The 24,532-nt window shown below is 39.4% G+C and overlaps 1 protein-coding gene across 5 annotated transcripts; it reads right to left on the bottom strand.

Moving 5' to 3' along the window:
- Nucleotides 1-497: 497 nt before the first annotated feature.
- ASRGL1 (asparaginase and isoaspartyl peptidase 1) lies at nt 498-22,710 on the bottom strand. Of its 5 annotated transcripts, none has more exons than XM_074581427.1 (7): nt 22,314-22,710; nt 20,171-20,413; nt 16,215-16,357; nt 11,007-11,161; nt 6,804-6,922; nt 4,738-4,848; nt 498-2,273 (listed from the first exon to the last, which is right to left on the bottom strand). In XM_074581427.1, the coding sequence occupies exons 2-7, from the start codon at nt 20,355-20,357 to the stop codon at nt 2,038-2,040; spliced, it is 951 nt and encodes a 316-aa protein (XP_074437528.1). In that variant the 5' UTR covers nt 20,358-20,413; nt 22,314-22,710; the 3' UTR covers nt 498-2,037. The 5 variants fall into 5 exon arrangements, with proteins under 5 accessions (XP_074437528.1, XP_074437530.1, XP_074437531.1 ...); XM_074581429.1 differs by having other exon boundaries at nt 517-2,273; nt 22,374-22,665; XM_074581430.1 differs by having other exon boundaries at nt 519-2,273; nt 20,171-20,416; nt 22,314-22,640.
- Nucleotides 22,711-24,532: the final 1,822 nt, after the last annotated feature.

Here is a 24,532-nt window from a genome sequence, read left to right as displayed (position 1 = left end):
AGAGCTTGACAAAGGTGACACACCAGGTGTTGCAGCAGTGGTGGGTTAAATGTTCCTGCCTCCAGCTGCTTCAAGCAAAGGAATGGTTACTAGGAATGTGCCCTCTACAGTCTTTAATCTGATAAAGCAGGAACAAAACAAGATATTTGTGGTGTTCTTCTCTTGCGTACAACCTACATCCATGCCTATGTATCACCATTTGGCTCTAAAAAACATCCTTCAAACTGGATTCTTTTTCATTAAGCAATTTCATGAGAACAATGCTGCAAAGTGAAATTTGGCAGAACTCGTGGAGATTGTATTTTCTATTGCCTGTCCGGAATTTGATCTTGCACTAGGGACAGGCGAAGTAAACAAAGCCGATCCTTGACCACAAAAATCCGGATGGCCTTGCTATTCTGGAAATTAAGCTAAGACAATACTGTGTTTTCTCCCAGAGAACAGCCTGGCCCTATAATTGGTATTTCATGCACAGAAGACGAAATAAATTAATTTTTACTCAGGAGAAGACCACTTCTCTCTACAGATGAGCACATCTTTAATACTGTTAATTGTTTCATGAACTTCTGATGATCAGATAGTAGCCATCTTCTACATGATCTCCTGTGGAACAAAGTACACAAGTTATGTTTTGCATTAGCCATCTACTCTTGAACCACCGCTGTCCACATCATCACCTGCAACAGTGAAGAAACCACGGATCAAAGCACGGAGCAGGTCAGCCAGCCTTGGCAACCTGACCATTGTGTATGAGCCAACTCAATAACACAGCTGGTTGAAGTTGGGACACAGGTACGAGTAGTTGCAAACTACGATTTAAGATTTTTGCTATGTTTACTTGGACTATCTTGCAAAGGGAACGTTCCACAGTACGATGGCATGTAATTGTAACATACAAATCTGCGTTCGGAGGACACCTAGTCACCAGCTAAAATCCATAAAATTATTACACAGTTTTACCACAAAAAATTATGTAGTTAAGTCAGAAAACAGGAAAAAAAAATTTTCTCTTTCTTTTGAAAATATAAAGTCTTAATGAAGAAACTGCATTAGAGGCAATGCAGAACATCAATTCTTTTTAAAAAAGAAAACCTCTCCAGAGATCGTTTCAGACTTCACACAAGCAGCTTGTTAAGAGGCAATTTTATTTGTTTTAGTACAGCTTATCACTTGATTTTAGATAATTATTTTTCCAGTTAATCATCATCTCTCTGTCTCGTGTTTAGGCTTAAAAGGTGCCTATCACCTTTGTATTTGAGTAGTAAAGATTGCTGTTTTATTTTTATTTATTAAAATCACGACCTTCTTTATTACTACCCCAGATATTAAGTCAATAGTATCTGTCCTGTTAACTATCCACATATACTTCAAAATATTGTAACCTACTTTTTTTTCCTCTGTTTTTCAATTGTAGGTTGATGCCAATGAATGGAATAAAACAGGACTCCTCAGACAGCATCACATTTCCCATCTCTGGAGAAAAGTTATTTTCTACTTCATTAGTATTTCCCCTGACAGTTACCTCAAGCCTGTGACAATGACGTAGTCTTAACTCTTCGCTGCTGTTCGGTGGTATTTCAGTGACAGTTAGCACTTTGTTATCATTAGATGACTGCTCAAAAGACTCTGGAGAGCCATGCAATTTTTGAAATTCAGTTTTTAATTGATAGGTATTCATCTCTGAAATCATCCTGGCAGCAGTCTTTGAGAACGGGCACGGAAAGGAGTTTCTCTAATACTGAAACTCGGGCTCCCTTTAACACAGGATTAAGGCATGCTAACCAGAAACCTACTGACCATTCTCTTCCTTATCTAAAAAAGGAGGATCTCCTGACTTCCCAAAGGTATTAATACACACTAGACATATATCCATGACCACTGAAGGACTATGTCCAGATTTAATTTTGACTGTAAATGTGGCAATGCCTGTGAACCAATCGAAAGAGTACAGATCTTTCAGAAAGATGAAGTCAACTGTCATTGTCCTCCAGCAAAAACTGGAGATCTTACTCTTCCTCAGTCCATGTTTCTTCATTCTCAGAATCCCTCACTTTCAGATGCAAGTGCTTCATCAACAGATTTTGTATGCCTTTCCCCCGTGTAAATCCCATAATGCAGCTGGTCGTCCTTTACAGTAGCCCAGGACATCTGCTTGGTGGAGAACCTTGCTGCCCACTCTCCTGAACTGTTAACAACAATGACGCCCCCCAAGCCCCCAACTCGTGTCTTCATGTAGTCTAACGCAGTGTCAGCAGCCATCTCTGGTGACATTCCTGAAAAGAAGAACAAGATAACTTCGTAGTATCTGTCTTGAAACAAGTTTTTAAATTCCCTTCAAGTTTCATCCCTTCCCGTGAAGCTAGCCAAATCTAATTCCTCCTTCAACTAAATTCTTATTTTATTTTGAAGGGAAAAATGCCAATCTGCAATGTTTCAATCAAATGTTTGTCACAAGCTAGGTCTAAAGCATTTGCAATTTGAAAAAAAACACATTAAAACAATCAAAAATGTCAATCATCTATGTTCCAAGTCCACTGTCTGCAACGGAGCTCAAAGCACATACTTCGCATTGTCATTATTTATCAAAAGCAGACACCAGCATTACTCTTTCTGAAACTTCTGAAAGTATCAGACGAGATGAGGAACAACTTTTATCTTTTCATTATGGTTAACTCATATTAACAGGAATATTTTCTAAATAAATCAAAAGTTAATGTGTACACCATACACGCAGGCCTGTAATAGCTGCAGAATACTTGTTCCCTACAAGTGTGAATATATATTCAGGAATGCAGTTGGCTTGGCCTAATTGTTCTAAGATATACACCATCGGTAATGTTATGCAGCTTAAGTTGCAGAACAAAAACTGATCTTCATGCCTTCCCTGCAAATTTTGAGTTAAAACCAAACAAAACCAGCAGAGTCAGAATTATTCACAGCACTGCTGACTGACAGGATAAAGCTCCTTTCTCTGAGGTTATGGGTGACACTGTGACTATTCAAGTCAGTGGCACTGACTTCAAAGGGTCAGTATTTCACTGTTTGATTTTTCATCAAGACAACAGCTGCCACCGTAAGACAGCGATTCCAACAGCTGTTAAGACTGGCAAAGCAATTCGCTCCTGAAATAGGAAAGTAAATTTTCCAGCATTGCTCCAAAAGAAGATATTTACTATGTGAATTACCGAATAGCTGAACAGAATTATGAAAGAGCTCTACAGTTGTTCTTAAACATGCAACTTCAATTGACCGTTCAAGGATTCAAAAAGTTACAATAACTTGAGGGTTTCTTTTCAGCACCTTCATGGAAACATAGTGAGGGGAGGTGGGGGGGGTTGTGAAAAAAAGTCTGTTGCTGACGTATTTTCTTGGCAGCTGAGCTATACTTCTGGGCAGGATGAATGAAGGTAGAGCAAGCACAGGCAGGGTGAACAAGTGCAAACGAATTAAACATGCACAAGTGTGGGTGCATTTTCTTTTTTTTTTCCCTTCTCTTTTTTTTTTTTTTTAAAATTTTAATTTGAGCCTCATTTGCCTTTCATACTGATTTATCACAAGCCAGATAACTGTTACCAATGCATAGGTTTTGCAATGCAGTTAACTTCAAGCCAGAGAAGAAACTGGTTTACAGAGTTTAGACTAAATACAGCTTAGAAGGCCATTCCCAAATTGAACATGTAGGGACATAATATAGAGAGCAAGGTTAGATCATAATGTGTTAGAGCTTTGGGAAATAATCTGTAGGTTGTATTTTATTCTGAAACTATCACATTAGCCAAAAGATTCCCAGAGAAATGCATCCATTATATGCAAACAGCTCTATAAAGCATAACAAAAATATTCTCAGCTGTTACTTGTCTCTCTACTTATTGCCTCTCCAATGAAAATGTAAATTGAAAGTTTTCCAACTATTTCCAGTTCAGTTGATCTCAAAGCAAGTTACACTGTACTGCCCAAAAGCTATGGCTTTCTAAAAATAATGGTGATATCTATATTAATGTTTCTTCAACTGCATGCAATACAAGGATGTTGTCTGGCTATGTTTACAGGCTGTAATATAATCAAGGGTTTAGATGACAAACTAACTTATGAAGGTAAAGCTCCAAAGGGTCATCCCACAGACAGATTATATTACAGTCACATAAGACATACTGTGTCAGCTGTTTACTACATACCCATCCAGTCAGTTTAGTGCATTTTCCAAAACAAAATGAAAATCTAAATCATAGTTAAAATGTCTTAAAAGCATTTCTGCTGCTGTAATCACAGTTGTTAAAATAAAGACCTTTACAGTTTATTAGAAAGGTGATATCCTATGCTTTCTTATTTCAGCTCTGATTATCTATCTCTAGCCCTCCTCTACTGCTTCCTTAAGTATATCTTGCTTTTACTTGTTTCCTACTTCTTCGTTCACAAAATTTTACTTTGAAATTGGGAAAAAAATATTAAGAGAACTTCAGTTAAACAAAGCATACAATAATGTCTTTAAATGTACATTGATCTAAAGCATAATTAAACATCAGGCAGCACAGATATTTTTGTCCATTTAAGGCTATTTTAGCTTTATCAATACTTTAGTACTTCATTTTGTTTTCAAAAAGAGGTGACCCACCCACATACCCCTGGGAGCAACTCTTCTGACAACTGTTCCAGGATGATAGTACATAAACTGAAACCTGTCATTAGGCAACGTTTCCTATCCTCATTATTTCAGCTTACAGGAAGTTTGGAATATACCTTGCTCCATGTGATAGAGGATCAGTCGGGCTAAGACCACTTTCATAATGCTCTCCCCATGTCCTGTGGTTGAAGTGGCACCAGAACGGTTATCAGCATAACCTCCGCTTCCTTTTCAAAGGGGGAAAAAAAAAAAGGGCGGCAACATTCTGTATTACAATTTACAAGCTCTGCATTGTTTAAAATAGGTACTGAACATTTCTTCCTAAAGGTCCAGCAATGCTGTGAACTTCTGGGAGCAAAGTGTCAGTAACAAACTTCTTTCTCATTTCTGCCTAAGTTTGAAAAGTAAAATGTATGACGGAGATCAACAACAGCTGTATGAAGTTAGTTGCCAAGTTGAGAGGGCTAGAAGACTAGGGATCTGCTTGTGGTTCAAGAAGCAGAAGCAGGCCAACACTTCACAGGGATGGGCAAAAATATTTTCCAGAACAGCAGGGGACAGTATATTGAGGATCAGCAAGATAGCAATGGGATGCAGAATGCCAGCTCACACATCACCAGTTGAGAAGATATGAAGGCAGATCTTGTGACAACATTGGTCAATTCACCCAAGTTTGAGGGGAACTTATCTGCAAAAGCAGACAGAGATCTGAAGACCCTGAGGTCTAGTGAAGCATCACAAAGCACCCCTGAAGAACCTTGCAAGTCCTCACCACAAGCAGAGTGTTTCTTCTGTTGAACTCCCAACCCCCTCTCCTTTTATGTTCACTCTCATCCTTGTTTTGCTGGCACATTCCACACCCTGTTCTCCACCACGCTTCTGCTTGCTCAACATCCATGTTTCTAGCACATGTCCTAAGAAAATATTTCCCAGGAGCTGGGGAGGAACATACCACAGCATTATAAACAAGGTACTGGGGGAGGGGAAAGAGGCATACAAGAGCCATGAAAGTTTCTTCCCTTCTGTACTTTCTTGATCAGACCAGACCCTTTCAATGGACCCCGATTTACATGTGGTAAAACCCTGCCACAATCAGTCTGTCAGAGCCCGCTTTCAAAAGGCTCTGATACCTAAAAGGACAGCTAGCCTTTCCGTGTCCAATCCTGCAGATGTCTAGTAAGAGTGGAAGTTGCAAGCCATATGCTCAAGAGTGCCCAGTTTCACTTGTCCTTCACAGAACTATGTCCCATACTATAGGAGCCCTGAATACGACCTACATAAAAGAAGGGTATTTGCAGTCAGAAGGCTGCAATCAGAAATGGAGCTGAAAATCATAGTCCAAACACAGAGGGTAACAAAATATCAGCAACTTAGGGTGTGAGAGAAAGTTAGTATTAGTTTTATAGTAATCAGGTACTGCCAACAGCAGTGCTATTTGAGTTTGGAACACATTTTACAAAAAATAATTATTTTCCAAATCCTAACGGCATGGTAGAACCCTGCAGCAATAAAACAGCGAGTCTGTCCCACAAGAGGAAGACGTCTGGGGAAAGGATTTCAAGTGTCTCTTTATACTTGGATAAGAGCTCTCTTAAAATATTTCCTTTATTCCATACCTCAACTATTAAGCTCTGAGGTAGTCTCATCAGGGCTCTCTAAGAACAGGAATTTACTCAAAGTTGTCAGTGACTTTTACAATTCTGGCTCACTGATATAACAAACAGTAATTACAATTACACCTACTTCCTTAAGTATCAAGAAAACAGCATCTTAGTATGGAACAGGCTACGTTTTTTTGACTTATCTGTAAGCATGGATGTACGAAAGGAGAGCTTTATCAGAACTAACAGAAAGGAAACACAGAGAAAAAAACATTAGCATTCAGGAAAGGACAGAAAAAAGAAATTCCCATCCCCATTTTCCAGACAGAAAAGTGTTGGATGATGATAATAATGACAGCACTACACCTCTACTCCCAATCCTTACTTGCGATCTCCATGCTGTGTTAAGGGGCTTGAGCTTTGACACATTTGAATGTTAGACCTCCATTTCAGATGTACCAGTATTTATGTTTCATTTCACTAAAGGAAAAGAGAATGTGTAATACATTTTTTTTTCCTTTTTTTATTTTTTCAAATGAGATACCTCCAAAAAATGAGAGGCAAGACCCCACACCCCATACCTATGCATGCTGTGTCACCGACACGGCCAATCAGTTTATTAGAGAGTCCTCCAGTAGATGTTGCACAAGCTACATTTCCTTCACTGTCTATAGCAACAGCACCGACTGTTCCAAGGTCTCTGCCAAGAAAAACAGTTCACAAAATTAGGTAGAATTAAAGCATACCTGCCAAAGCATGTTGCATTTATTTCTCAGCTGGCTTTAAAAAAAGATTACTGCGAAAAAATTACTGCTCGTCATAAAGCTATTTTTTACCATACTTCTCATTAGAAAAATAACACACAATATGCAACAATTCTCATTGCTTTACATTTAATAGAGTAGAAAACACTCTTTTTTGTTTTTTAATTTCCCCCCATGACTTGTTTACCTTCATAGCATGGAAACTTCGACTTGCGGAGGAAAAACACGCAAAACAAAAGCACACGGGGCAGAAATATTTCTAGCCATCAGTTCTGGAGTAGTTTTTTTGGCTGTGACACACAACTTTCCCCTAAACAGCAACTCAAAGACGCAAGAATTGTCTCCACTGTCTGAACAGGAGGTTAACCGGAATTATTAACGACAATGCACGTAAATGAGTGAATACAGAAAAGGAGAGTAATGTTATGAATGCACTGAATCATTTCCTTCCTGTTCCTCCTCTTTCCTCTTCCTTATTCCCCTAAATGTTTGAATGCCACAAAAAAAAAAAAAGTTATTTATGTGCCTTTCAACTAGCATTGTTCACAACGCATCATTAATACATATTTTCATCTTTGTAGCTATGCAATCTTGAGGTTTAAATCACTTGGCCAACAGAATCCGTTGAAACCGCACATTAGCTTAAAAATCTTCATATATAACAGGCTGCTTAAAATATACATGTGCATTCATACTCAGAGAAAAAAAGGCTATTGTAACTTAGTGTAACAGTTGCTGCACTGAGAAGCAACAATTTGAGTGTCCACACATTCCAATCTTGGCAATTCAAGTAGGAACGTAAACCAGTATCTGGCTAGGAGATGTATACTGAAAAAAATCTAAATTCCTCCACACAGAAAAAGAATTTGTAACAATTCTTCAAGGACCTGCCCAACAGGTGACTGGAACAGGAATACCTTTGGAAGCTGCCTGGGCACCAGTGAGGGTCTCCTGATAGCCCCACAAGATCTAAGCTAATTAAGTTCAGGCAAAGCCTTTGCGTACCATGAAACCCACAGTCAATTTCTCAAAAGAACCAGCTTCCCGTTCCCTCCTGCTTATGTAAAATATCATACCGTCAGTCCCTACACTTCATTCACAGCAATTCAAAGCTGACTGATGAATCACAGGCCTTACAAACTGCTCTGACATTTATGTGGAGACGGACCTCATCTCAAACTGATACGATGGTGCAGATGGGCTTCCCACCCATCCATCTGTTACTAATGATTTGCTGAAAAGAATATTAGCAAATCCAATACTCTTTTGCACGCTTATATGGCACCCTTCAACCAACTCAAGTTAGATTCTCCTGAGACACTAAGCAAGATGAATCCAGATGGATATTTTCCTAGGTAGGTATTTACCTTAAGCAACTGTGAGAATAATGAAAGTACTCAGATCAGATACACAGCAGCTATCTGTTTTGGTACAAGAGCTCAACTGGTGATAAGTAACAAAGTAAATGTGTCTGACATATGTTATCTGCAGTGGAGCAAATAGACAACTACACTCACTTTCTTACTGTCCCTTTAAACGTTTTTATCGCTTCAGTGTCACATGTTTTCATCTTCAGAACAAAGGCAAAGAAGATATAAACAACCTGTTGCATAGCTAGTTGACTCAGAAACATTACCAAGGCAGGCAAAACTGTCCAAGTAGAGATGTCACATTATAATCATCTCTCTATTGATAGTTAGTGACAGTAGCAAGAACTTCAACAAGTACCTGTAGTATACCAGAGGACGCTATTAGTAGTAATGATTTTGTTGAATGAAGAATTACTCTTACGTACTGCACACACTGTAATACGGAATGGGTCACTTGGACTCATTCATTACCTTTTGTCTAAATCTTTCATTATCCAGTACCCATGAAGTTACATGTACATATTCTAACCCCATTCAACTAATAATACATCTGCTATTTTGTCTCTTAGCCCTGCATCAGTAATAGGGTTTTCTGTCAATTGCTGTCAGGGTCCTTGTTAATTAATACCTTCTCAAGTTACCCTTGCACTGTGATTCACTGAGGGGCTAGTAGCCCACCTACTACCTTATCGCTGGACTCAACTCCTTTTCTGTGGGGTTCTCAGGCAAACTCCAGCAATTCTCGACAAAGGTATGGTCAGAATCTTTGGAGTGAGAGACTGTTGATAAAACAAACCACGCCTTATTCTCAGCAAAATGTGTACATGATGCCATGTTGTACATACAATGGAATCATAAGCTTTTAGCATAAATGAATGCAGGCTTCTAACTAGCAAAAGAGAAAGGTCTCTCTTCTGGAGGTACCAAACTTTGCTTGGAAAGCTGTGAACCCTCAAGGCTTCCAACACTGTTAGGACCAGGGGACTGGAAGTAAAGTATACACCAACCTTCAAATTCCCAGTATGATCTGGTATTACATTGTCTCTGACTAATACTACTGCACCTTCTGTCTGTTCACCTCAGGCAAGTTTCTACATAATCACCGTCAACATAACAGGGGAAAAAGAACATTCCACATGTGATACAGGAACAAATGGGCTTGCATAAAAAAAAAGACCCGTTTTCAACTTTGTGAATTTGTGCTGATGTTTTGGGCACTGGTTGTCAGAAAAAGAACAGCATGGCCAAGACAAAAAACAGTTTTGAGCCTTTCAGAAATACACAAGCGTTCTATTATCAGATATTCCAGAACAAGACAATGCTGAAATTAAAGATGCCTACCACTGTCATAAGAAAAAAAAGTAATTAAGTAGTTTTAAAGAATGAATAGAGACTCAGATGCCTCACCATTCTGACTTATATATTCAGGAGACCAAGTGGCAGTAGGGGCTATGCCATCCTCAAAATTCTTCATAATGAATTATAACACCACACAGTCCTTGGAAAGACCATGGATCAAAAGAAAACTTGTTGGATACAAGACGAACTATGACTAAGACCTTACGGTCAAGGAACAACTTCACTTTGTTTACAAGACCACATTTACAGTTGCTTCATGAATTTGTTTTTCCTTCTAGCAATTTACTGAAAACAACATATAGCTTGTAGTTTATAGCCTCATTTCATGGACTTTAATTAACGTGCCCACAGAAGAAATTTCCTCCTTTTGATCTACAAATTCTTCAGCTCTGCTTCTCTCATTACTACTATTTCACAGAACAGATGAACAACATGTAATACAGTATTTATGTAATGTAATAGAGTGTCTTCCTGTTCTACAACCATTGATGTACAAATGGAAGCTCAAAACAATTTAGTATGTGTGCCTACCTCACAGGCATGAAAAGCTTTTTTGACACCTGATGATTTTCCTTCCTTTCCCATCCACCTCACCTTCCTCTCTACTTTATATGAGACTTGCCTATTTTTCAAGTGACTTTCATTTTGTTGTTTTGCAATACCATCCAGTAGCACCTCTTTTCACACCTACCACTACACTGAACAACTTGGTGATTTTTTTTCATTCTTATCTACAACAACAGCCACAATCAGCACTCCTAAGGAGTTACTGGTCAAAATCTGATGTTATTTAACTACCTAATGCCAGTTTAAAGACAAATCTACTCAACAAAGATCAGCTTTATTAATCTTTTTTTCATGGACTTGTTTTAAAACGCGGACTGGAGTTTTTTTAACATCACAGTTCCTCCGTGGAAAAGAACTAGCCAAAGTTTGTTAAAGCTGCTGTATGCACTTCTGTAACTGGTGATTTTAAGAGCAACAGGTTCTAGCTTTGTCCTCTATTAATACCACAAAAGCTGTGTGACCAGCAATCTTCTTAAGCCATCAACAAGTTTGTTCAACTTTGTTCCAGTCACTTATACTTGAGCAAATTCATTGAAAAGTTGACTTTTCATTACTTTCACTGAGGACATACTGTGAAGACTGTATCAAACCACATAACACTCAAAGTATTCTGAAGTCTGAATACAGGTCTTAAAGCTTTGTTGTTTTTTGGTGGGTTTTTTTGAACTGATAGCACAAAGTAAATTACCCAAATTTAAAAAGAAGTATTTTACAAAACCCCTACTTCTGAAACTCTTCAGGGTTGGAATCTGGCTCAAGGTTCTTCTTCCATCTCTCTCGGGATCTCTCGGTTATGAGTTTCTCCCCTGGAGTCTCAGGAATGCCCATGGCCTGAGCAAACAGGTGTGCACCATGGTCAGTCAGCAGCATGTGCTTCGTCTGCAGAAGACCGACAAGAGATTCATTGACAATTCTTGTTTTCCCTTGTACTGAGCAGTTTTGTATAAGCACTCTCTACTTTTAAAAGTATCCACATAAAGAAAATGACAACTTTTATTTTTAAACTTTCGAGATTTCTATGCCTTTATCCTCTTCCACTCGCTGAAAAAAATTTCAGCTCTTCAAAACACAGATACAAACTTTCACCATTAGTAGAAAAGAATTGCATTTGTCTGTTTAATACTTATTATAATGGGATAAGAAAAATTGGTAAATTTACTCTTTGGCATGCAACTTCTTTGTACCATTTCCAGTCAATCACCAAATCACTAATGAACTAACTGTTTTGTCCAGTTAACTAAGAGATCTAGAAGGATTTTACTCCGAAGGAAAGAATGGTAAGTAAATTACTGTTATGTTTGAAGGTATTACACCTTGTAAAATAACCAAAAAATATAAATATCATACATTAAGTGTTTCTTAACATCAGCTGAACCATTTTATTTTACTTATTTCCTTCAACTAGGTGCTACTCTTACAGACCCTGAATTTCAAATTTAAGAACAGAATACTGTTCTAACGGGTTTGATCAAAGAATGTTTGCTCTCTTCTAACAACATTTGCAGAAGCTCTATTTAGATTCCTTTAGTCAGCAAAGCACTTAGACCAGCTTTTAAGTCAACATCCTTAGTTAAATCCACGCCTCAAAGTCTGTACAGCTTGGTTAATTCCTATTTTAGAGTTACTTGCCAGAAAAATCCGTTTCATTAATCCTTATACTTTAGTAGGAGATCTAAAATGTGATTTTTTTTTTTGTTTGTTTTTTAAATCTGTGTCTAAGCATCAACTTCTTGGACCGCTACACAGCTGTTAATTGCTCACCAGAGCCCAGGTAGGTTTTGGAGGAGCAGTGGTCTGACTCTAAAGTATGGAGTCATTTCAGAGCACAGCACCTAACTTCAAGCAAGCTTCACGCCCATGCAGCAGCACAGCACACAGGTACCAGATGAGGCCCAAGAAGTAGAGCTACATGATGCTGGAGGCAGCAGGCTTGCAGAGCCAAAGCGCCACACACTCAGCTCTCAGCCTGAAGCGAGAATGCAAAGGTTGGGTATTTCTCTGTCATGCTGCATTCTGCAGGACATTTACAGTCTCAATGCTTTAGACTTTTAAGATGTTGCAGACCACCAACTTCCATTGATTTCTAAAGCAACAACAAGCAATCACTCCCATGACCAACCCACAGCACTGCATTGCTTTAAAGGATTCCAGGCCAACCTCTTCCCAACCCACGGACATTGATCCCTACTTAAGCCTATTACAGCCTCTGCACTAACCCCTTCAGATAGTTACAGTAGCAGGCAGTGTGACTACACTTTGGAAACACTCCTGATGTTGTGGTGCTGACATCAAACATTTTTGAAAATTTAAATGACATTTTATTGACAAATTAAGTCCTCAATTCATGTCAGTTGCTTTAGGGAACAAGAATAAGTCCTCTGTATATGTGAAAGAGTGAGCAACAGGCTTACATGCTGAGTCATGTTACCAGACAATAAAAGACCTACCTATTTCGACATAAACTAGTGTTCTTCGACTTGAAAGCCAACTTCTTTGTACAATACTGCCCCCCTCTGCCACTAAACCACCAGAAGCACACAATCCAATAATTCAAACTGGTCTTGGTTGGGGTTTTTCTTTTTTCTTTTTTTTTTTTTTTTTTGTTTTTTAGGAAATACACAGAACTTTTCTTTTGACTTTATCTCTATCAGAAGCCTGCGTTTTCCATCACTTGCTTTCTTCAGCAATTGAGACTCTGTATCATCCTTTAAATAAGTTTTTTTTTTTTTAAGTTTTATTGTAAAAAATTGAAGCTATTTCTTAAAACTTTTTCAAAGGCTTCCCTCCCATATGCAGATTCTGATAACATACCCACCCTCCTAAGCTGCACAAACAAGAAATACTTGCATATAGAGGAATAAGCTTCTATGATACAGTGGTTTGGTTTTTGTTCAGCCCTCACTGAAAAGAAGGTATCTTCTGGAGAAATTTATTTGTTTTTATATCCAATATATCTTGTCAATCAAAAGAACTGGTAGAATATTACCAAACAACCCGGAACCACACTTTTCTGTCTCATCCTTCTACAGTTTCATTAATATGTTTGATAACTTTAATTGCCTCATTTTTCTGAGATACACCTACACAAAATAATCCAAAAGGACAAAAAAAAAAAAAAAAGAAAAAAATAAAGGGTTCCAGAGATCTTACTAAAACCCAACAAATGTTGGCAAGTTTAGTTAATTTCATGGGAAAGGGGGAAGAGAAAATCTCCCAAATTTCTGCAGCTGGCCTGAAATTCAGACCATCACCATTCCTTATTTAACAATCCTAGCAATGCGCAAAGCACAGCAAAATTTTGCACCTTTGTCTTGAGAAGTCTCTGTTCTAAGCTAAGTTCTCCTTTGTCTAATGTAAAGGGCTGGATGATAAAGTAGTGGAAAACAAATACACAGTTCACGTATACCAATGAATCAGTACTCTAATGTTCATGAGATGCCCATCGAATGAAGTGTTGGAGCTGAGGGGGATTACATGCTCCATTTAGAAAAAAAAAAGCCATTTCAATGTATCATTCTATTTTTGTTCACTACAAACAGGAATAATTCATCAGGAATTTAACTGCTTTCTCAAGGATTTGTTCAATTAGTTAACGCACTAAAAGCCTTTCATGTCTAGAGGCTGCCATGTTCAATAGTACAGTAAATCATGAATGGAAGTTATTTTGGTGCCGTTTCTTCTACCCCATGAATTTGGACAAGTTTGAGCCCAGTGAGGATGTCACAGCACACAGAATAAATGTGCGCAACAACAGTCTAGAAGAGCTACTCTGGCCACCAGATGGAGCCCATATTGTTCCATAATAGTAATGGAAATAAAGAAAATTATAAGCAGGTGGGGAAGGGGTTTTTCAGTTTGTTTGGTTTTGGGAGGTGCAGGTTTCAAAATTCCTTAAGGCAGAGAAGCATCTCAAAACCGCTGGGAAATAAGCACCCTAACAGGCTTAAGATGCCAGGAAAACTACAGTCTTACTACCCATGGGTCACAGAGTTAAAATTACTTTTAATTATGCACAGAAAACCAAACCAAAATACACTCTGAAATGTACTGTGAAATATCCTGCATTGGTGTCCCAAAATTCCTGTCCAAGATGAACAGAAGAGTAACAGCCGTTGGTAAACCCATTTACTACACCTGATGGAGAAGCAGCAGAAACTCACCTCAAGATACATCAAGCAATTTAGGCCAAAATTTACATTTAAACTTTGTCATTTACACGGAATTTTTTGCATATGGGCAAAGAGTAATACACTTCACCACAAAATGTCATGGTTTTAGGGCTACACCATTATACTTGGTCCTGTACAATTAAATTTTATGATTTCCTTTTAGATTTAGCCTCAATATTTTTGAGCATGAGAAGCACCACACAACAACAAGACTGACCTTATAACAGACAAGAAAGACAAAGGAAAAGTTTTTTGTTTTGTTTTGTGTTTGTTTGTTTTTTAAAAAAACACTTTGGAAAGTTATGTTTTCGAAAACCAACAGTGTTGTTTTCACTTTATTCTTGTTGACTTAAATAGGATTTTGTCACAGAAAAGACAAAAAAAAAACACCTCAGTGATTTTGGAATATGAACTGAACAATGGTCATTAAAAGAAGTTATCTACAGAAAAAAATCCCCCAAAACCCCAGCATTCCCTCCAACATGCTAGAAGATATCTTTCTACCCTCCACCTACGTTCTCAAATTTTGAAAAATTTGGTCTTGTGAAGCTGTTTAGCAGCTATACTTATTTATTTGTTCTAGCTAAATGACAGAATAAAAAAAACACATGAAGCAAGAAAAAGCTTATTCAGTCCAAATTTTAATATTATTTTCTAGTAAATGTACATTTCACTAAAGTACTTATATTAAATACTTTAATGGATACTATCCTCCAATTAAGGGCAAAAATAATTCCTGTCTTCTTTGGAGGCTACTGAGGACAAATTACATTTCAATCATCTTTATAGATCACCAAAAGACGTTCTGTTTCCTCAAAAGTCACTTCAAAAGGTTACCGAAAGATAAAACCTCTCTGTTAATAAGTGTTTTTGCAAATATGAACCCTTCTCAACAATGGGGCAGCTGCACTAGCAGGATGAAAAATGTAAACTCCAAAGACAATACAAACTTTTTGATCACTGTCACAGACCAGTAATGGTAAAACAGATGCACATATCACAAAAATGGCCTAGTCCATCCTGAATCATCCCACTTGCACCATTTCTGAAAAACGAGAGAAGTCTGCTGTGGCAGATATCACAGGGACTTCATAGTGCAGTAGGGTGGGATCAGTTTTAGATAGAAGGTCAAATAATAATCATTCCACTTCCCTGATAAGTTTGATTCTCTTGGAAAATCTGTCACCATCACACAGTGTTAATGTTATCTTCTACTGCTGGAAGACCATGACTTTGCACTAAGGCTACCATCTGATTAGGTCACAATGGAGACGGCTATCTAGAACAACGTAAGACTGCTTACATGGCCAAATATGTTATTGGGTCTTTTAATTCAGTTCCATGTCATTGCAAAGTCAACAGTTAATTATCCAACTTGAATCTTGCAAGATCAAGCAGAAGACTCAGTGACAGCATAAAAGCTCTTCAAAAAACAAGTGAACAAAAAAAACCCCTAAAATACTGAACACCAGCTGTGGAGCTACAGGAGATCAACGTTTATGGGTCAATTTCTCCTTAAGCTTCCAATTGCATGGTAGAACTTATATTTCCTTGGAATGTTATCTTTAATAAATAACTTTCAAACCCCCTTAAAATAAAGAGTTCTTCATGGTCATGACCATAATTTCCAAACACTGCCATCCATTTCTCCCATATTTCCTGCTTTAAAGCACTACACAAACACCACCATTGAGGTATATCAATATACCGGATGAAGTTCTAAGGGAAAAAATGTTTCATACTCAAGTACATATTCAGCATACCTTTTCCATGACAAGCCGAGCAAGTTTTATTGGGTTTGCTATACATTTAACTGCAGACACTGCTCCAGAGTCTAAATTTTTTCCATCCATGATAATGGCATCCATTTCTACTTCACCTTTTTCATTTAAAACAGATCCACAGCCTGAAGACCAAAAAAAAAAATAAAAAAAAATTGGGATGAACGAAAAAAGAAGACAGTCATTAAGAGCTAACCATCAGGTGATTCAATTATTAGATCTCATCAAGCAAACCTTCCCTTTCCCAGTTTGTTGTCTCAGTCATTGAAAGTATCTCCTGAATACAAACAAAACAGCAGAAACACTGCTGAGTATAACCACAAAATCCAACCATTAACAGAAGTCTCACAGAGTACAATGTCTACTTTAAAATTGAGTTTTACTTTTATCAAATGAAAACCACACTTCCAATCCCATCCAAAATGAAATACTAGGTATGAAAGTTAAAATGACCAACAAACATGAACAGAATTCGTTATCCCCCAGAGCACTTCAAGTGAACATAAAACTATTTTTTACAGTTTTTCCAAAGGAGGATATAACATAACCCAACAAAATAGCTGTATTCAATCCTATCAACAGATTAACGTCACACAGCATTCCAAGAAACTGCCAAAACTGATGGAGCAGAATAAAAATGTCCACTCACTAGAGTAACAAAAGCTTGAAATAACAAGTTCTTCATTACCTAATAAAAACAGTAGTCGAAGGAATTGAAAAAAAAAAAAAAAGGTAATAAAATGCTGGGTAGCTATTTTCTTCTATAATTATCGGTGCTATCACTAACCTAATTGAAAATTAATGAGATACAAAATGAGACAATGCAAATAGGTTGGGTTTGTCTTTTTTTTAATAATGCCAATAACTGTATCACAGGGGAATAATCAGTTGTAAGTCATCAAGTGCACAAGCCTTGCTAATAAAGATGGAGAAGACTAAACTTAAAAAGAAGTAAGCAAAACAAAACAAAGCATGACAGACTTACCCAGTAGCTCAGGTGAAAAAACTTGAACATTTTTACAGAGCTAAAACAGTGAAGAGAGACATGCCCTCTAAGAACAATTAATTCTTAGAGAGCTGTATAGCCACTCTCTCATCATTCCAGTGACCACTGTGAAAGCCTGTAGACCATGGCAAGGCTAGATACTAAACTTCAAGTTATCTGAGGTAGGATGAATGCTTCCTTCTATGGTTACAGACTGTCTTTTCACCTGCCTTTCAGCATGATGGGTAGGGACTACTTGCCTCTGAGGCCATGGTATTCATTGGCAGCAGCACTGAAAGTAAAAATGTCTGGCTCACTTGTGAAGCAAAGGACACAGGGAAAAACAGAAGACAAAATCTAAGGGGACACAAATAACGGACGTATCTCACATTAGCCAAATCACAGCAGGGGTACTGAGAGGAGTACTCCGATTCCTGCTGTCTACAGGGGTACTGAGAGGAGTACTCTGTTCCCTCTGTCCTCTGTTCTGCAAAGGCTGAGGAAGGAAGAGCATGCAAGGTATACTATAAGGACAGTTCTTGTATCCGGAGCATTCACACTGAGCTATAAATACTATAAATACTAAATACTGCTAGTCAAAGAATTCACATGAAGGAAATAAAACCAAGACCACTTCCTCATCACAAGCAGAACTTGATGACTTCACTATGCTCTGAGCCCCTCCACTGAGCCTACATCAAGATGCATATACACAGCACGACTTAAACCTCATAATTCAAAAAAAAAAAAAAAAGACACAACTTGATCATTATACCCATTCTTCCCAATCTTTATTGTTGTCTCGTAGCCATATCTGTATTTTCCTTGAAAATATTACAGTAAAACTGATTTTTCTTTTACAAAGATAAATACCACACGGTGAGTTTTAAATAGCCACTCCAATCAGGGCCCTCTTCACATAGCTTTCAGCTCATTTTCAACAGCTACTGAGAGCAGATATATCTAATGAGCGTTAACACAATTAGATGTATCTGAAAGTGATTACCAGACTACTTGCCATTTGGATCATCATAGTCAACTTGAAAAAGGGCTTAAGGCTCAAGTCCAGTTTAAGCAAATTTTGCTAAAAATTGCTTATTTAATATACTGCAAACAAGGTCTAAATATTGTTAAAACAAATTGAAGTAAACACCTTTAAACAAAAAAATAATTCAACATATATTAAGGATAAACATGACCTTAGACCATAAAAAAAGCATGTCACAATCATGAATTGCGTTTTGTAGGTTAAGCAACATATTAAGTTGCAACTGTATATCAGTCATTGGATATGGTAGAGTCTAAGGTCCTCTCCCCAAATGATACAACCATTTTTAGAGGAGTATATACTGCTCGCAGATGTCAGTTCAATGATGGCACGCTACAAGAGAGCATGGTTCAGAAAAAGTGACAAGATCCCACATAAAGGTTAAAAAAACCCAACTGTATGAAAACCACAGAATATTGCTAGTTATTGTGATCTTACTTAGTGTAAGTGCCCAAATGCTTCAGACATTTGCGGGCAAGTTCAATAAATGAGCCTAAACAGATTATAAAGTAAGCTTTTATCACTTAAGAGTCACACTGAGCTAAAATATATTTTCAGCTTAAAGTATGTTGATTTACAGAACCATCAAAATTAATGTATAAGAAACCAAGAAAGCATTTAATTGTTTACATGGAATGATTAAGAAAGAGATGTAAACAATCTTTAAGCTTAAATTTATATTGAAGTTGCTTCCGTGTTAACATTGGGCACCTCATGTCGGGCAGAACATTACTGAAGAGATGCTTCTCAAGAATTAGGATTTTTTCCTGCCCTGAAGTAGCTGGCGTTTTTAAAATAGCAAATCTAAATTCTCTCAACAAAGAGGTATTTGTAGACATAACCCAGAAGAATAGAAAGTCAAAGGCCAGATAGATACTGACTTACTAACCTGAACAAAACAGTCCTAAAGGCTAGTGACTGATTTAGAGAACAGGTGAAGAAAAATAAAAGTTAAATGAGAGAATGCCACCCTGATGTTAATTATATAATAGTATGCACCACATCCAAAAGTCCATCTCTAAAAATCAAGACGTTCAACCCAAGTCAGTAACAAAACTGAAACTTTCATATGAAGTAAAAGCTCTCCCTTGCTCTCAATTACAAGGTGAGAAAGAACAAGAGAATCTCTGCAAACTAAGTGTGCAAGTAACTAATAGCTATGTTATCTAAGACACTGAACACTGACAGGTCAGTCTTTCCATGTTCATTCCTGACATACCTTGGTGGGGGTGGGGAAATATTTTCACTGAAATTAATCAAAATAATAAATTTGAGATCATATGAAGAGGAGAAAAATATTTGACTATTGACATTAACATTAATTAACATTAATTGTTAGGAAATCCAGTTATGAACCTTTACTGAATAAATTCACGACACATATACCACTACTGCATTATTTCTGTATTTTTATTTACAAAAGCACTAATTGCAAGTATTAATTAAAACACCTAAAATCCCAAAGAACAGTGTTCCTCTGGCAATAGTAAAGGTCAAGCATTAAGGTTTAAACATTGCTGCAAGCTATATTTAACTGCTTTAAACATGAATGTTAACTACACATATCCTCCATTAAGGAGTCCATGTCTTAAAACTGAATGCACAGCACAGTAACAGAAGATTACAGAAAAGTAATACGGCACCAGAGAAGAATGGAATGGCAGGTATAAAACGCTGAAAAATGAGAAAAAGAGTAACTCATCTGCCTAAATGTACTCAGAGAAACTATGGTACATACTATGCTCTTTTATTATACAGAGAAATAAGCTATTTTGTGACACTGTATTTACTCCACTGCAATGTGCATCATTCAAAGAAAATGCAAGCCAGCATTTTCAGAAGCATCAGGGCAAAACACTTTAAATACACGATGATTCTAAACCCACTTAATTCTTGAGGAATTACCTGCATTAAAATGAGGATCATCCTCCATTGATCGTACTGCCTCCTCAACTGCATCCAAGGCACTGCCTCCCTGTTTCAGGACACCGTAACCTCGCAGTGCAGCTCTGACAACACCGGCACGACTTCCCTCTTCTCGTTCTTTAAAAATCCGGCCAGCTCCACCATGCACCACAATGACAGGCTTCATCCTGCCAAATTCCTCCCGAGGCTTCCAGCTGTGCACACAGGTTACTCGTAATTAGCCTACTTTGGAAAGAAGAATCTTTAGCATGTGTTCCCTTCTACATGGACAGAGCCCTGCAGGTTAGTTAACAGATACGGTCAGTTTGACTGCGACCATTTTACCTTTCAGGAAGCTGAATACTTGTGCGAAGGAGCTCCTAATGTTAGCCTGAACTGGAGGGGGCCCTGGGCAACTTGGTGGAACTTCGAAGTCCGCCCTGCTTTGAGCAGGGGGCTGGGACAGGTGGCTTCTGAAGGTCCCTTCCAGCCTAAGTTACTCTACAGACCTATGATTTAGCACGAAGACTGTCATCTGGTAATACTACGGAAACAAGCATCTGAGTAACCCTTGATCCTGCTAACTATTCTTCATGTTAGATGGGTAGCTCTTTTGTTCAAGTACAGTAATATAACCAGAGATAAAGAAAAGTGATTGACCTGACCTGAGTTAACAGCTTAACCAGCTCTACTGCCTGGATTTCAACTCTCTGACCTCTTGCAAAACTTTGTACTTTGTGCATGAAAACAAGGCATTTGAACCTGGCAGTCAACAGTTTGTTGTTACAGCTCATGACCTCCTGTGAGCAAAAAAAGAGTGTTGCTACACATCTTTGGTGAAGGCAATTACTTTTTTGCTTACAGAAAAAGGCAAAGGAGAAGCAGCCTCATCTCCCACCGGAATCTAGGGCACCTCACAGAGGAAACCCTCCACGTGAAAACAGCTTCTCAGGGCCAGCTATTTTTGGAGGCTGTGAAGAACAAAATCCAACAGTCTTCATCCTATTCATCTTTCATTCTATTCGCAAACCCTTTAGAGAGCATCTCCCCATCGTCCTGCACTACTGACAGCCTGGTCCCTTGCACTCCAATGGCCTCAGGAGCAGCACTTGCTGTCAGGGCCCACTTGTGAGGATGGCAGTGGCAAGGAGCCAGATGAAGCCCCAGCCTGTGCTGCTTGGGTATTACAGCCTGAGGTGGGGCAGAAATGCCTTCCATTATCACCCAGGATCCCGTAATTGAGTGTGATGATTTGAGGAGCCCACAACAGTTTATTGTCATTTAGACAATTACTGTATCACCTGATGAACCCCTCCCCACCCAGGAAGGGGAATCAGGGAAAAACAAGGAAACATGAGGGTTGAAATGTAAATAGATTTAATAGGGTAAGACTAAATAATTAACATTGATAACACTAAAGAACCAGTATAATCCTGATACCAATATAAAATACACTCAGCCCATTCTATCAGTAGGAAGCTGTGCACTCCCAGCAGTGGGCAGCAAATGTCGGACACTGCGAGCGCTATGGCTTCGGGAGGAAGGGAAGGGCTCAGGGGTCTGGCAGCAAGGCAAGAAGTTCTCTGGACTGCCACCATCAAGGGAGAGAGAAAACTCTTCAGGAAATTTTCTAATTTATATTGAATGTGACATTTATGGCATGAAATAATCCTGTTGGCCACCTTGGGTCAAACGCCCAGGTCTGGCTCTTCCTCATCCCTGCACCTGGCTAGGCTTGAGAACACTGAGACCTCGAGATGCGCATAGCATAAAGTAAGTATTTTCACAAATTCAGACACTAGAGTCTTCTAAAAGCAGAGTTTTGCCGAGCATTAGAAGAGACTTCACTGAAAAAATAAAATTACTGAAAGATAAATTAGTCCTGCGTCGCTCAAACGAGGACAGCGAGGCCCTTCGAGTTTTTACTTCACCCCGCGGCTCCGCTCTTCCCTCAGCGAGGGCGGGAGGCTCAGGGAGGAGCCGCTCAGCCACGGCCTCTCCTCAGCGGCCGATCGAGCCCCGCCGGGTATCGCCGCGCCGCCCCAGCCTGGGGGGGGGGCCTGGCCCGCGCCCCAACAGGGCTACCCGCCCACCGGGGCTACCCACCCGCCCGCCTGCTCCCGCCGCGCCCGCTCAGCCTCACCCGCCCCGGCGGAGAGCGACAGCGCGGATTCGGAGCCCGCCTGCAGCGCCCCGTCCTCACCGCAGCCCCGGACGCACTCCTGGGCGGGGACCGGTACGGGGCAGGCCCGGCTGGCCCAGCGGCAGGGGACGCGCACCACGGAGGCAGGCGGGCGGCCGGCCCGCCCGTTCCCCGGCGGCGGCGCCGCCGCAGGCAGCCGCCCTCAGCAGGCAAGGCGGCACCCCGCCACGCTGAGGGATGCCCACAGTTAAGATGGCGGCTTGCTGGAGTTCTCGTCCGGGCGTTCAACGGCCGCGGCGGGGGAGCGGCCGCCGCCGCCACCGCCTCAGGGCCGGCGGGAGCGGCCGGGCCCTGCTAAATAGAAACCCAACGGCCCTTCCCTTCTCCTCTGAGTGGGACGAGTTATTCCCATTCCTATTCCCAAAGCTCGGACTGCAGAGTATAAATTGTAAGGGGCTGTGGGAGACATGAAGCGTCCCAGTCTGACATCAGGTTGGCCCAGGCCAGGTGAGGGTAGAGTTGTATAGGGCCCTGCTGGTCCCATATAGATCGCAACAGCAAGAAGTAAGCTTGCTGTTGATTGCTAATATTTTGTATTGATAGGCTGCTGGAGCAAGCAGTTGTTTGCTATGAAAAGAACTACTTAAAAAGTTCTTCCTGAAAAGGAAATATATTTCTAAAATAGAGTTCATCTTAAAAAAAAAAATATGCCAAAGTTCCTTTGTAGAAAAAAAAATATAAACAAAAATTCCTCAAAATTCATACTGTAGTAAAAACATAAACAAAAAATTCTCAAAACTTATACGAATTCTACCCAGCAAGCAGCCGGCCTCCTTCTTTGATCATTCCTGCTTAACTCACCGCCTCTTGGCTTCTTTTTCTCCCCATTTTGCTGCCCTAGGCTCGGCTGTAGGGAGCCCAGTGAGCGCAGTCGGCTGCGGCCACACAAGGAGTCGAGGTGACGTGACTGTGCAGAAGGACAAGGATTTACGACAGTGGGCAGTCACTCAATTTAAGACCTGTTTTGGTCCTGAAGGTTGGTTTAAAATGAATTAGTGTGGTTTAATTAAAAGGAACTACTCTGGATGGTGTTTCATTGTCACTGGAAGGATTAACAAAGAGGAATTTAAATTTTGTACGTGAATTATTTGAGAGCACCGCTTGTTTTTATAGAATATTTATCTTGCTTTCAAAGGTGGTGTCAAATCAGGAAACTGATACTAGTTACATTAAATAGTTTAGAACAATTATTTAAATTGTCTGTACGGACAGCTGAACACTAAATTTATATAGTAACCTTAAGTTGAAATTTTAATACTAGTCTAACATTGTTACAATTCAACAAAACAAGCGTGTCACTTGATGGAACTGGAATAATCTGTTTCAACATCAGTTTTCTACCTTAAGCCCTCTTCAGCTGCCACCTTTGCCATTGTAGTCAAATAATGTTATGTTCTTTTAGAAATACTGTACAACCTCTCAGAACTTACTGGAAAGTATTCTTTTTAATTTTGTAGCTATTAAGTAGTTTTTTAAAATCAACATCTTGAACTGCATGTCAGGAATTTGTCCTAAAACTATGTGAACTGTTAGGGTAAGTTTTAAATAATTACTGCAGAGACCTATTGACTTCATTCTTGCTCATTTTCCTAAGAGAGCTTTGCATATTGTAACTGCCAGAGAAGCAACCTTAAAAACATATAGAATAAGTTCTTTTGCATGTTGTGCTGGTTTTGCCTGCGGTAGAGTTAACTTTCTTCATAGTAGCTAGTATGGGGCTATGTTTTGGATTTGTGCTGGAAACAGTTGATAATACGGGGATGTTTTAGCTGTTGCTGAGCAGTTGCTTACACAGAGTCAAGGGCTTTTCTGCTCCTCACACTGCCACACCAGTGAGTAGGCTGTGGGTGCACAGAACGTTGGGAGGGGACACAGCTGGGACAGCTGACCCCAAGCAACCAAAGGGATATTCCATACCATATGATGTCAGCTCAGCATATAAGCTGGGGGGAGTGTTTGGGGTGATGGCATTTTGTCCTCCCAAGTAACCACTAAGTAAGATGGAGCCCTGCTTTCTTGGAGATGGCTGAACACCTGCCTGCTGATGGGAAGCAGCGAATGAATTCCTTGTTTTGCTTTGCTTGCATGCACAGCTTTTGGTCTACCTATTTAAATTGTCTTTCTCTCAACCCTCACGTACTCCTTATTTTTCTGATTCT

Source organism: Larus michahellis, chromosome 3 (genome assembly GCF_964199755.1).
Source record: "Larus michahellis chromosome 3, bLarMic1.1, whole genome shotgun sequence".
In the NCBI taxonomy this organism is placed as follows: Eukaryota; Metazoa; Chordata; class Aves; order Charadriiformes; family Laridae; genus Larus; species Larus michahellis.
Note: the sequence above shows the minus strand (reverse complement) of the source record. Positions and strands in the feature narration are given on the sequence as shown.